This window comes from Eschscholzia californica, unplaced genomic scaffold, assembly GCF_041429995.1.
Source record: "Eschscholzia californica isolate CP2 unplaced genomic scaffold, dmEscCali1.0.p SCAF_2, whole genome shotgun sequence".
Lineage (NCBI taxonomy): Eukaryota > Viridiplantae > Streptophyta > Magnoliopsida > Ranunculales > Papaveraceae > Eschscholzia > Eschscholzia californica.
In genome coordinates, this window is record NW_028238309.1 from 50,291,018 (window position 1) to 50,305,379 (window position 14,362).

A 14,362-nucleotide genomic window follows, 5' to 3' on the forward strand; every position below is an offset into this window, starting at 1 on the left:
GATTGCGAAAAGACCCCTGATTCTGGCCCGATTGCATATGTAGTCCCTGATTTCACTTAGTCTGAATTCAGAATGGTCCCTCATCTAACTTCAAATCGTGGGATGTTACATAAATAGTATGGCTTCATTAAAACTTGCAAAGATTGGGACAATAAAATTAGTCGGAGGTTTTTCTCAAGTTTTCAGACTTTTCTACCTTGTTAAGTTTGATTAGTCATCGTCTTTTCTACCTGGTTAAGTTTGATTATTCGTCGGCCCTCTCAATGGGTTTGATTTTCCAACAACTGCTAGCTCAGTGTGTATCACATTTACTCCAAAATCCTAGAGACTCCAAGCTCGATTAACATTGGAGGTTGAATATATGATTTGTTGGACTTAGGGTATCAAGGATATAATTAATGAACTATAGGGTAACTTGAATGCCTCTTAGGAATATGACAGTGACCGAAGCTATGACATTATCGGTTACGACAGTGACGGAAGCTTTTTCTTTCTATTTGATAGGATTTTTTGTCTTCTTTTCGTAGAAATGTCAATGCTAGTCACAGGGCCGTGCCTGGGAATTTGGGGGCCCAGTGCAAAAGTTTAGTTTGGGCCCTTCGTATAATCAAAATATAAAAAAATTAGGCACAAAATGATAACGAATTCAAAATAATTTGACTATAAAGATAATTGATCGTTTATTTATCAACTCAAAATGTATTATTTAATAAAAGAAAAACTCAAAATGTATTTAAAAAGTAGTTGAAGCAAAAAATATTACTTAAAATTTGTTCTCCTTGCATTTTTTGAAGCAAAATCATCAACTAAATGTTCGTAGTCAATCTTGTCTAAGAACCCACTTTCAATGCTGAGCAAAGCTAATCCATTTAGTCTGTCTTGCGACATGCTTGATCTCAAGTATGATTTTAAGAGCTTTAACTTTGAGAAACTTCTTTCTGCTGATGCAACTGTGACTGGTATAGTCAATAAAATTCTGTAAGCAATGCTACTAGCTGAAAAACAATTCATCTTCTTCAAAAAATCTAATACATCAGTAGCTTTCGTAATCTCTCTTGGCAAAATAGTTTGCAAGAGTTTTAACTCCACAAACAAGTCATCTGCTTCAACATCAAAATGTTCTTCTTTCTTGAAACTATTTGAAAGATTAGCAAGAAGATTTTAATTCTTCAACACCATACCCACTTAATTTTTCCGGTCTCAACAAAAAACCAAAAATTTTCTCATATTTTTGATATTGTTCAAATCTTCTCTCTAATGAACCAATATCTTGATCTACTAATAAGATGAAATAATGAACTCTAAAACTTTCTTTACCTGATGGTGGAACTAATTGTGATGATCCATCACCAGTCTCATCAAAATGTCTTTTTCGACGAATTTCACGCCTCTTAGGAAAAATTGGGTCAACTTGCATTTCAATAGCCATTCTCTTAGCATCAACCATGGCCTCTTCGAATCCGGTTTCTCTATACATCTTCAGATAATCAATCAAACTTTTTATTAACTCTATAGCTACGTCAATTTGTATGTCCTTTCTCTGCAAACGTTTGCTTACCTTATTAACTGCTACCAATAAGTTGTACCAAATTGTTAGACTTAGTAAAAATTCAAAATTATCAAATTCAAATCTTGCTATTGATCTTGCCTCACTACTTATTTTAGGTTCAGTGTCACTTTCTGCAAGTTGAAGTAAAGCTTCTCTAATTTGTAGAGGTTGGGTTATGATTGCCTTAATACTTTCAACACGACTCTCCCTACGTGTAGTCGACAATGACTTCAGAGTAACGCCTTTCAAATTATCTTTTAAAATTTGCCAACGCTTTGTAGAATTTGCGAATAAAGAATAAATTCGTTGCACTACTCCGAATAAGTCTTTCGCTTTACCATGAGAATTAGCTATGTCACAAAGAGTTAAGTTCAGACTATGACAACCACATGCAGTATAGAATGCTCGCGGATTTATATCTAGAAGTGTTCTTTGTACACCGTGGTTGCACCCTTTCATATTTGATCCATTGTCATATCCTTGACCTCGCACATCATCAATGTTAAGATCTAAACTCTTTAATGCTTTTTGTAACTCTTCAAAGAGTCCTGATCCAGATGTATCATTGACAATCAAAAATTGTACAAAGTATTCTTCTATTTTCACAGGACTTGCAGACATATCAACACACCTCAAAACTAAAGTCATTTGTTCTTGATGATTGACATCAGGAGTGCAATCAAGTATAACGGAATAATATTTTGCTTCTCTCACCTTTTTAAGAATCGCATCTCTAACTTTAGAAGATAATAATTGAATCAATTCGTTTTGAATATGATTACTAAGATAATGATGTCGAATTTCATTGTCTTGAATTCGACGAAGATGTTCTTTCATCAACGGGTCATGTTCTGCCAACATCTCAACAAGACCCACAAAATTTTCGTTTCATTCTTGACCAATCTTGTGGTTGCTTCCACGAAATGCGATATTATACTTCGAAAGATATTTTACTATTGAAATCAACCTTTGTAATAAGAATCTCCAATGATCTTTTTCTTTTTGAATTGAGTCTTGTATAGCTTGATCAATGGTATGCTTATTTTGAAATCGAAGCTGCAATCCAACCCAGGTGGCCATGTTAGATATATGGTCACTGCTAAGCTCATGTTCTTTAAGCCTCTCACTAAGATGTCTCCAGTCTCCGTAACCATCATTTGCTAACTGATTTTTTGAGAGTTTTTTCTTGAACAATTTGCAACAAAAGCAGAAAACTTTATCGTCATCTTTTGAGTACACTAGTCAAATTCTATCATGGTTTTCTCCGTTTGGTAATTGTCTAGTGTAAAATTTTGACGAAAAACATCTATTTGCCTTATCTTTAGGACCTTTCTTTAGTGATAAGTCTCTAATTGGACCTTTTTGAACTAATAAATCTCTCCATTTTCCAGCAAGACAATCCCAAATTTTGGGATCATAAATATTATCTGGAATTTCATCAGTTGGTTCGTCAACTGACTCATTCAAATCATGATTAGGAATACCACCGTCAAACTCTTCATCAACATCCACGTTTTCGGAACTCCCCCCATGAACCATATTATGATCAACATTACTTTCGTCTTCAACGCGAACTTCAGTTGATTCTTCATTATTTTGCTCAGCTACTGCCTCTTCAGTCAAAATCGGTTGTTGTTCTCTTATAATAAATTTATCAAGAGCTCCCCTTTGTGATTGAATCAATTTTTCTTCTTTTTTTTTCTCTTGCCTCTTGAAATTTCCAGATTTGTGTTTTTTTGGTGCCATATATTATAACTGCATGAATAAAATAGCTTATCAATAATAATATAATAAAAATTATTCAAATATAAAATCGTAAACCTAGTTGGATATTTCTTTACAAAAATACTAAAGACTTAATCTGATATAGCAATTACAACGATCAAATTAAAGCGACTGATGTACCCACAATGAATTATTGTTCTAATAGTTAATAAATTAAGGTGATATTGATGCAATTATTTCAACTTCAACATATATTTAACAACTAAATTATAACAACAAGAAGAGAAAAATAGGAAAAACGATACGTTACCCGGTGATATTTGGAAGAAGACTTAAGTAAAATAATGAAAACTGTTTTGCACCAACAATTTATAAAAAAAAAAAAAAGTTAACTTAAACCGACAAGCAGGTTTCTAAGAAAAAAAAAACCGGCTAACCAATTTTTAGGGGAGAGAACCAAAAAAAGGGGGGTAAATAAGCTTTTCCCCCAGCCCAAAACAGAAATAAGAAGCAGGTCCAATTTGTAAGTTTTTTGGTGGGCCCGAGATGACAAGTACAATAAAGAATGTGTCTTTTTATCTTACTACCTGTAATACCCTTTTCTCTTTATTTTCATTACATTCTCTCTCTCTCTCTAAAAACATTCCAGAGATATCTTCTTTCTCTCTTCAAGAAATTTCAAAAGCTATCTTCTTTCTCTCTCTAAGATTTTTCTTAAACAAATTTAGTGAAGAAATATTGGAACGGTTTAGGGTTTTGGAGAAGTCAGATTCAGTTTGATTTCTTAAACAAATTTGGTGAAAGTTTAATGGTGAAGAAATATTTTAGAAAAACCAGATCTAGAAATATTTTGAATGGTTTAGGGTTTTGGGAAGTCAGATTCGGTGAAGAAATATTGGTGAAAGTTTAATGGTGAAGAAATTGGAATGGTTTGATTTCTTGAACAAATTTGGTGAAACTTTAATGGTGAAGAAATATTTTGAAAAAACCAGATCTGGAAATATTTTGGAATGGTTTAGGATTTTGGATAAGTCAAATTCAGTTTCAAATTACTTGGGAAGAAATCTTTTGTTGGGTTCAGGAAGCAACAAATCTGGTTTTTTTTATTTAAGCGGGTTGTTGGAGATTTTTTATTTAACAGAAATTCATAATGGTGAAGAAATCAGATCTGAAGTTATCCTTAACTTGATCTGCTTTTATTGTTTTCGAGGAATTTCATTACCAAGTTTTTGAGGAAATGTAGTGTACATTCCTCAGTTCCCAGTACATTTTATCGTTCCCAATCAGTTCCCACGTTTCCTTGTTATGTGGAAGTTGACTGTACATGTTTAGTTTCTTTCGTCTTATATTTCTATCTTTTTTCCAATTTTGTGAATGTTGCAACGTGAAAGTTTCCTTCGAATATTGTTGAATGAAAAATCTAGTACGAAAGATTGTTGAATGAAAAATCTAGTACGAAAATCGGAAGTATCTAATACTTTTATAGAGAAAAAAATATCTTGATCTGTTTTACGGAAGGAAAGTTTAGAAAGAGAACGTATAAAAATCTTGGGTGGCGTCTAAATTTGATACATTATAACAACCAGATTTACGTGCGTTTTTAGATTTTTGTTTACCGAAACTTCATTAAAAAATCTTTATAAAAATCTTCCAACATATAAGGCAAGAATGTTTGAGATAAGGAAAGTAGTTAAGATTAGAGAGAGAAGATATGCTTACAAAAGAAAAATATGGAAAGAGAAAAATCTGGAAAAGAAATATGAAAAAGGAATATAATTTTAGATAGAGCTAAAATAGGAAAAATCCGGACAGAAATTTCAAATTAGAAAAGAAAGAATAATATTTGAGAGAAGAAACGCATACCACATTCTATTATATACTGTACATAACATAATGTACAGTACGTAAAACAATTCCTGGTATATAAGACTATTCCCAGTACAAAAAGTGTCTAGTACACAATCAAATGACTAGTACATAAAACAATTCCGGGTACACAAGAAAATTCCCAGTACAAAAGTGTCTGGTACATAACTAAATGGCTAGTACATAGAATAATTCCCGGTACACAAGAAAATTTTCAGTACACAAGTGTCTAGTACATAACCAAATAGCCAACACATAAAACAATTTCAGGTACAAAAGTGTCTAGTACATAACCAAATGGCCAGTACATAAAACAATTCCCGATACACAAGAAAATTCTCAGTACAAAAGTGTCTAGCACATAACTAAATGGCTAGTACATAAAACAATCCACGGTACACAAGAAAATACCCAGTACAAAAGTGTCTAGTACATAACCAAATGGCTAGTACATAAAACAATTCCCGGTACACAAGAAAATTATCGGGACAAAAGTGTCTAGACATAACCAAACAAGTGTCTAGCACATAACCAAATAGTTAATAAATAAAATAATTTCCGGTACACAAGAAAATTCCCAATGCAAAAGTGTCTAGTACAATGGCTAGTACATAAAACAATTCCCAGTACACAAGAAAATTCTCAGTACAAAGGTGTAGCACATAACCAAATGGCTAGTACATAAAATAATTCCCGGTTCATAAGAAAATTCCATGTACAAATCTGTCTCGTACATAACCAAATGGCTAGTACATAAAATAATTTCCGATACACAAGGAAATTTCTGGTACAAAAGAAAATTCTCCGTATTAAAGTGTCCAGTACACAAAAAAATGTACAGTACAATACCTATTGTTTTAAAAAAATGTACAATACAGAAAATCTAAACAAATGTCCAAAATATAAGGAGAAAAATTATAAAGAGGGAAATAAAATCTCGATACAAATCTCAAACTTGAAAATGAAATTCATCTAAAAAAAATTTAAGATTTACCAAAAAAACTAGGGGGGAGAGAGATAAATTTACCGTAAATATATGAAAGAAATTAGGGGGAGAGATGAATCTAGAGATATAATTTTGGAGAGATAAAGTAGTTATAGAAAGAGAGAAATTAAATAATTAGAGAGAAATTAAATAATTTAGAAGAAGTTTAGAAGAAATAATTTAGGAGAAAAAAATATGGAAAGATAAAGTAGTTATAGATAATTTAGGAGAGAGAAATAAAATAACTAGAGAGAGAAACTGTTTGAGAGAAATAAGGAGGAGAGAGAAATAAAGTTGAGAAGAGATAAGGGAAAGAAATGACACATGTCACGTTTGAATTAAAAGAACGTGAGAGAGTACGGAATTGGGTGAATGGCATTCTTGTAATTTCATGAAAAGTGAGGCCTTAACTGCCACAAAAAATTCCCGCCTGACACGGTGGACCTGCTCCCTATTTTCTCTCTGCAGTGGAGCGGGTCCCCATTTCGTCCAAGGGATTGGGCCTTTTGCCCAACCCCTCTATAAAAAATGGTTCCCTTGTAAGGAAAGGAAAGAGTAAAAGAAAAGTGCCAAAAAAAAACTGGAGAGAGAAAGGGTAATAATCTAGAAAAGAAAGTAGAGAGAGAATTAGTAACTAGCCAGAAAAAGGAAAGTAGAGAGAGAAAGAGATATTCTTGGGTCAAAGTTAGTGGAGAGTGGGCCCCCTAATTTACTTAAATATATACATACCCTGATTTGTTTTGGAGTTTGACTTTTTCAAACTTCTTTTTTGTTTTTTAATTGTTATTTAATGGGACATTGGGACACGGAACAAAGGAGTAGTAAATTTTTTTTGGGCCCCACATTTGTGCGGGGCCCAGTGCGGGCGCCCTGCCCGCACTGGGTACCTCACGGGCCTGGCTAGTCATGAAGACTCACCGATATTAATTGTGTTTTCTTCGTTTGTAATATCTTAATAGAGGTATATTAGTACACAATTAGGCCAAGCGTGTTTGAAGGGGCTTAACCTGTGTAGTTTCCCCCTCCAACAACTTTTTGTTTGTGTGTGTTCTTTATGTAGAAATGTCAATATTTTTTCAGTTGAAAGCCCTTGAACCATGGAATTGTCGTGGGTTAGGGAACTTCCCGACAAAAGAAACTTTGAATCAGTTCCTAGGAGCGACAAAACCTTCTATGGTTTTTCTCTCCGAAACTAAACTTACTACTTATGTTCCTCTTGTTTGCTTTAATAAATATTTTCTTTCTAATTATCATCATGTACCATCTAGGGGTCGTAGTGGTGGTCTTGTATTACACTGGAATAATGAAGTCAATATGGATATTCACTACTCTTCTTCTAACCTTATACATGCTACTATTAAATTCCCTTATTCTAATCCTTGGGATATGTTTTTTATTTATGGTCCCCCAAATGCTTCTGATAGACCGGTTTTTTGGAACAATATTCTTAACCGTATACAACATATAACTAATCCCTATTGTTGTATTGGTGATTTGAATGCTTTATACGATCCAAGCGAAAAATGGGGAGGTCATTCTAATATACCTTTTATGTCTAATTTTAAACAGTTTGTTCGAGATGCAAATTTGAAGGATTTAGGGTTCAATGGACCTGCGTATACTTGGACTAATAACAAGGCGATACACCACCTCACAAAAGAAAGACTAGACAGAAGTCTGTGTGATGCGAATTGGTTGATGCAATATCCAGAAGCTGGGTTATTCCACTTACCTCGATACAATAGTGACCATGCTCCGATCTTGCTAAAACTAACAGTAGCTGGTCAACCAATTAAAACCATTGCCAAATTCGAAATCTTTTGGACTAAGCATCAAAATTATAAAAGGGTGTTCGAAGAAAATTGGAGTAATACTCAGGGTAACTTTCTAGAAAAGACTAATAAAGTCAAAGATTCAATCACAGTATGGAGTAAAAGAGCATTTGGAATTCTTAAGAATAGGCTACACATTCTTAGAAAGAGATTGGTGGATCTACAAACTTTACCCTCCACTAGTGAGATATTAATAAGGGAGAGTAAAATTCAAGAAAAACTACTGTTTTTGGAGGATATTGAGAGAACGAGGGCAGAGCAACGATCAAGAGCCAGATGGGTGCAAAATGGGGATCGGAATACTAAGGCGTTCCACTTAGCTATGTCGTCTAGAAGACAAAAGAACAAAATTCATCAACTTACTAAGTCCGATGGCCAGACAGTGACTGACATAGATAGTATATCGAAGGAATTTATCGAGTACTTTCAGAACTTATTTAAGGCAGATCCAGTAAGTGAACCGCCTACCGAGATTATTACTGCTTATAAGGTATTCTCGCCTGAGCACCTGGCCGATATCTCTAGAACTCCTTCGTCAGAGGAAATTAAAGACGTGGTTATGAATATGGGATCGATCAAAAGTCCGGGTCCAGATGGTCTTCCGTGCTTCTTTTTCCAACATAACTGGGACATTATTGGTGATGAACTTACCTCATACATACAGTCTGTCTTCAATACAGGTTTGATCGACCCTCATCTTAATTTTACCACTATTGCCTTAATTCCTAAGACCAGGAATCCGAGTACGGCCTCGGAGTACCGGCCAATATCCCTCTGCAACTCGATATATAAGTTCATCACTAAGCTCATAGCCAATAGAATCAGGCCTTATCTTGAGGATGGCATTATGTGGAATCAAAATGCATTCGTCCCGAATAGGCAAATTATGGATAATATAGTCATTAACAAAGAGCTTTTACATTCCATGCATGCCTCTCACGCTAAAAAAGACACCTTTTCCTTGAAAATGGACATGGCTAAGGCCTATGATCGGGTCAGTTGGGATTTTCTTGAATGTGTACTTAAAGCCACTGGCCTGAATGGTCGTATTTTAACCCTCATAATGTCTTGTGTCACTTCAGCGAGGTTCAATATTCAATTGAATGGGAGTACGGTGGGTGACTTTAGGGGCTCTAGAGGTCTTAGACAGGGTTGTCCTTTATCGCCCTATCTTTTTATTTTAACCTCCACAATCGCTCTCACTCCTCTTTAATCATTATGAGTTACAAGGTACATTTACAGGATATCAAATCAATCAAGCAGCTCCTAACATCACTCACTTACTATTTGCTGACGATTTGATCATATTTGGTAAAGCAACTAGAGAAAATCTTACTACAGTTATGAACATAATGGAACAGTATGGGAGCTTCTCTGGGCAACAAGTGAATTATTTGAAATCTTCCTTGTACTTTAGCAAAGAAGTTCCAGCCGATATCTCCAACCTTTTTGTTCACACTCTTGATGCTCCATTGATGACAGACAGAGAAAAATATCTGGGGGCTCTTGTTCTCAAAAAAGATAACAGAATAGAGAGTTATAACTGGCTTATTGAAAAATTCCAAAAATCATTATGAGGATGGAAGCAGAAGTTTATTTCTCAAGCAGGTAGAACCATTTTAATCAAATCTATATTATCTTCATTTTGCACTTACCCCTGCAGCTATCTTCTTATGCCTAAAACAGTATCTAGGCAAATAGAGAAAATTGAAAGATGTTTTTGGTGGGGACATTCTCTCTCAGAGAAAAAACTTCATTTCCTTAATTGGGATATAATTACTAGCCCTAAACATAAGGGGGGCTTAGGTATTAGAACAGTGGCTCATGTTAATATGTCTCTTATAGCCAAAATGACTTGGAGATTCATTACTAAACCCACTGAAATTTGGGTTAAACTCTTACAGGCTAAGTACCTCAAGAATGAGGATTTTTGGTCTCATAGAGCAAAAAATGGGTCTTCTCCTTTTTGGAAATCTTTAAATGATACCAAGGAGATTATAAGAGACAATAGTATTTGGCAGGTAGCTAATGGAAATTCTATTAAGATCCGATCAGACCCATGGATACCCAATAGAACTCCCAATGTCCCTTCTGATTGTACCAACTTAGCACATAACATTGTATATGTTTCAGAACTAATCATGCAGGAAAATCAAGGTTGGAATAGATCATTAATCCAACAATGTTTTAATCGAGAAGAAGCAGACATTATTCAACATATACCTATTCTTCACAATAACTCAATGGATCAATTGATTTGGTGTCCAACTCAGAGTGGTAAGTTTTCATCAAAATCTTTTTATGAGAAAATTAGGGTAAATCCGATTATGTCACAACAAGTTTTAGACTTCCCTTGGTCTCAATTTTGGAAAATGAAATGTATGCAACCTAAGATCCAAAACTTTATCTGGAAATTAATTCATAATGGTATTTCTACACTTACCAATATAGGAGTCAGGATCCCTCATATAAACCAGATTTGTAGGTTGTGTGATTCGGGTACCTTAGAGTCCAGAGACCACCTCTTTGGAGATTGTCCTTTATATCATCGATTAATCCAGAAAGCAGGCGTAGAGGATCTGCAATACATCAAACAAGATCCTGTTAATACCCTTAAAGTAGTGCTAAATGATAAAAATTCAAGAATGGAAAAGTGGTACAAAGTAACTTACATGATGTGGTTTTGGTGGAAATTACGAAATAATCTTCATTTCCAAAATAAATCACCGGATCTGAATAGATGTTGCTGGAGCATTCGAGAAGAATTGAGGTATGTTAATCTACAAAACCCTACTTTTTCGACTAACCAACATGAGCAGGATGATAGATGGAGACCTCCACCAGAAGGTATCCTAAAGATTAACTTCGATGGATCCTTCAAAGAAGAACATGCTTCTTGTCCTGCCTTGATTAGGAACTCGGATGGAGTTATCTTGAACTCCAAAGCGAGCTTGCTAGAACCGATTTCACCCATTCACAGTGAAATTGCCGGTTTTGAGATGGGATTAACCCTAGCTAATGAGCGGCAGCTTTCCTCTTTTATAATCGAAGGCGATTGTAGGGTTTTGATTGAGCTAATTGGGGTCGTTGATCCGGAAATCCCATGGCGAATAGCGGACAAAATCAATGGCATTCGATCAAGAATACAGAATCTATGGCTGGATATTCGATACTGCCCCAGAATTAATAATAAGGACGCACATTTGTTGGCAGCTTCAGTTTTACCCACCGTCCGTTAAAATTTATGTTTGAGCCCTTCTCAGTTGATAATTAGTTACATTTCGTCCTTTACTTAACTTTTCAAGTTTGTATTAGGTCCGAATATTGTAATTTGGTTTGGTTTTAATGGGAACTTCAAGAAAAAAAAAAAAAAAAAAAAAAAGCCCTTGAACAGCTTAAAAGAGTTAACTTGATAAGAAAAAAATATGGAAGTTTTAACTTTTCATGAAAAAATGTGATGCAGTATGTTAAGCGTCAAATAGCACATGCTTTCAAGTTCATCCCTCTTCCTTTTCAATTTCGAATCTTTTTAATATAATCCTGTCCTCTTTGATCCTCCAATCATCTCCTTAATTTGTTAAGAGTTTCCCATAATCACTCTTTGTGATTTTGTTTTGAATCAGAGATGACGGAGGGAAATGGAGGTCGTATGGTATAGAAATAGATGGGTGATTCCATGCTTCGCAGCCTTGTGAAGTTCATGTGAGACGACTCCTTAAGATTAAGACGTGTGTGCAGAGACCATTTTGGTCGTTACATCTGGTTGGACGCGAACACAAGAATAGTATTCCCGAACAGCGACCGAAAGTGTACCGGAAATTTCCTTTAGCTGTCCGATTTGTGCCATGTGTGTCTGACTGATTTGGGTTGACTTTTAGTCAACTGATTTTGGCCCCACTTAGACTTGCTCTACTTTGGTCATCCGGACTTCGATTTGACTTCCGCTTTCGTCCACGAGTTCAAGATGAACTCTAGTTTCATCCGAGTATTAATATTTGCCAAAATTACCAGAGCACCAATACCACCAAATGACTGAAATGCTCCTAATGTGTTTTTTTCTGTTTTATCTGTTTTTTGCGCTCAACTCCTTAGAAGACACATGGACAAGAGAAACAAGCAATTCATCAGAGTAACTGCTCGAACTGGACTAACTAGCCCGAATTAAGATATTCAGATGGGACATTTTCATGTCTCGGCATGGAGGTAATTTAACCCTATTGTTTATGGTGACCAATATATGAACAATCAAATATCTTATGTGAACAATTATTTTCAAGTCTGGTGTAAGTCAATTATACTTGACTTTGAATAAGGGGACAACTCTATAAGATCTTAAATATTAAAATAGTCATTAATCTGAGGACTATAAACAATTAAATACAATAGAAAAATAGAAAACTATCAGTCATTCTTCTTCTAACATCATATTCTTCTTCTTGTTAGCCTTATTATTTTACGACTACTCCAAGTAAAGTACAACTTCTACCACTTCATTATCTTATTTCTCAAACCTTATATGGATGAGAAAGATAAAACTCCTCAATCTTTACTTAAGGAAGTGTTTATATGCGTTTCTAAAGTAGTAATTGATGACATGGATGAGCTAAAATCCTTTTATTTTGTATTTTCGTTTTTTGTAGTTTGGAAGAATCAAGTAAGATTTCATGATCAAAATTCATAGTGAAAGAGGCAGTTACCAGAATTTCCCGGAAAACTTACGAAAATTTTACTATTTTTTGGGGTTTTCCAACGAAATTATAGGCAAATTTCCTGTAGTTTGCCACGAAATTAGCTTATTTTCTAGGGATTTTCCACGAAACACAAGCAAATCTCTTGCTACATACATGATAATGTTTGTGGTTTCTAAGATTTTCCAATCTATGATTTCTTGGGTTTATGAATAAGACTAGATCTGCCATGAATTGGCTTAGTTTTGTTCAACAACTCTTATTTGGGAAAGATTCAAACCAAAACTTCATAAATTTGATGGAAAAAAAATATGAAATCCAAGTTTTGTGTTGGATTAAACATCATCATTCTCTTTAGAAAGATTGTCCAACATTTTCCTTTGATTTCCTTGGTCTTTCCATGATCAACAATGTCTCCGCAATTTTTCTCTCTACAATTTTTTTTGGTGATGAAGAAGAAGAATAACAAGTGTCGCGATTTTGGGGAATAAAATATTTCTCTGGGAAATAAATCCTCTAGGGAATCTATGTATTTTTATATATTCTATTTCATTTTAGTCCAAAAACTCACTTGATCGAACATTGGCCCCAATCTTCATCTTCTTTATCACCTTCACCACCACAACTTCCCACCACCAACAATCGAACCACCATTGCCACCTCTTCTCTTTCTTCTATTCTCCTCTGTAACTCATTGTTAACCTCTCTCTCTTGTTGCTTTCGTTTTTTTTTCTCCCTCTCACTGACTATCTCTCAGTCATTCTCACCATAGATCTCCCTCTCTTTCATTGTAGACCACTCTCGTTATTTCTCTCGTTGTAGATATATCTCTCTCGCCAGTCATTAGCTTTCTCTCTCTCGCAGTCTCCTTCTCTCTCTCACTCGATCTATATAGATTTGTCTTCGAAAATCATAGAGTTCGTGGCCAAGAAACGTTTTGTAGTCAAGAAATAGTTATGGTCACGAAACGTTTTCTAGCCAAAAAATTATCATGGCCACGAAACATTTTTTAGCCACGAAATGGTCACGAACACAACACATATTATGGCCACGAAATCCTCGAGGAAGGTCTCACTAGAAAGTCTCCTCTATCTCAAGTTTCGACGAAGGGTTGGAACGGTGTCTGTTTGAGAGAGGGAGAAAGACATTGAGGGATCGATTAAGAAACAATGAGAAATTGAGAGAGAAAACATGAGAACGAGAGACATAGATAATGAGAGTAATAGAGAGATGGTAAGAGACAGACAATGAGGAATATTCGAGAAAAGAGAGAGATAGAAAGGGAAATAGGGAGACTAAGAGAAGAATATGAAAAGAATAAGAGATTAAGAGAGAGATGGTGAGAGACAGTGGTAGAGAGAGTAATAAGAGAGATAAATAGAGAGAGAGATAGAAAGAGAGAAGATGAAAATTAAGGGACAATGTTTTGATCAAGTCAATTTTGGAATAGAAATAAGGTACGATCCTGACTCAATATTTATTGACTAAATTTTATTTTCCGGAGATTTTTTTTTATTTCCCGAAGTAGTGGCCGCAAAAAGGTGCATAGGGTTTGTAGAACAAAAAAGGTAGAAGATCTAAAATAAAAACGCGAGTTATTTTCTTTTTGGCCCCCTCGTTTGTGACCATTTTTCTATTTGGCTCCCCTGTTTTTTGTAAATTCAAATTGACTTCCTTTTTCAAAGCCGTCCAACTTTTTTGTTTCCAAAACTACCTA

General features: G+C 34.9%; 2 protein-coding genes across 2 annotated transcripts; both read right to left on the minus strand.

Annotated features, from left to right (window-relative positions):
* Window positions 1–759: 759 nt before the first annotated feature.
* On the minus strand, window positions 760–2,410 carry LOC147558726 (uncharacterized). The gene is made up of 3 exons (XM_086659088.1): window positions 1,559–2,410; window positions 1,318–1,477; window positions 760–995 (listed from the first exon to the last, which is right to left on the minus strand). Exons 1-3 carry the CDS (start codon window positions 2,408–2,410, stop codon window positions 760–762), a joined length of 1,248 nt encoding a protein of 415 aa, XP_086515214.1.
* Window positions 2,411–2,437: 27 nt separating this feature from the next.
* On the minus strand, window positions 2,438–3,295 carry LOC147558727 (uncharacterized). Its single transcript, XM_086659089.1, has 2 exons — window positions 2,864–3,295; window positions 2,438–2,734 (listed from the first exon to the last, which is right to left on the minus strand). Exons 1-2 carry the CDS (start codon window positions 3,293–3,295, stop codon window positions 2,438–2,440), a joined length of 729 nt encoding a protein of 242 aa, XP_086515215.1.
* Window positions 3,296–14,362: the final 11,067 nt, after the last annotated feature.

Bases quoted from the DNA above. Each gene is read 5' to 3' on its own strand.
- LOC147558727 (XM_086659089.1), bottom strand. From the start codon at position 3,295: ATGGCACCAAAAAAACACAAATCTGGAAATTTCAAGAGGCAAGAGAAA. The intron at 2,735-2,863 runs GCAAATAGATGT...AAATTGTTCAAG, and splicing joins AGAAAGGTCCTAAAGATAAG to AAAAAACTCTCAAAAAATCA.
- LOC147558726 (XM_086659088.1), bottom strand. From the start codon at position 2,410: ATGTTGGCAGAACATGACCCGTTGATGAAAGAACATCTTCGTCGAATT. The intron at 1,478-1,558 runs GTAAGCAAACGT...GATTATCTGAAG, and splicing joins TATTGGTAGCAGTTAATAAG to ATGTATAGAGAAACCGGATT. The intron at 996-1,317 runs GTAAAGAAAGTT...ATTGTTTTTCAG, and splicing joins ACAATTAGTTCCACCATCAG to CTAGTAGCATTGCTTACAGA.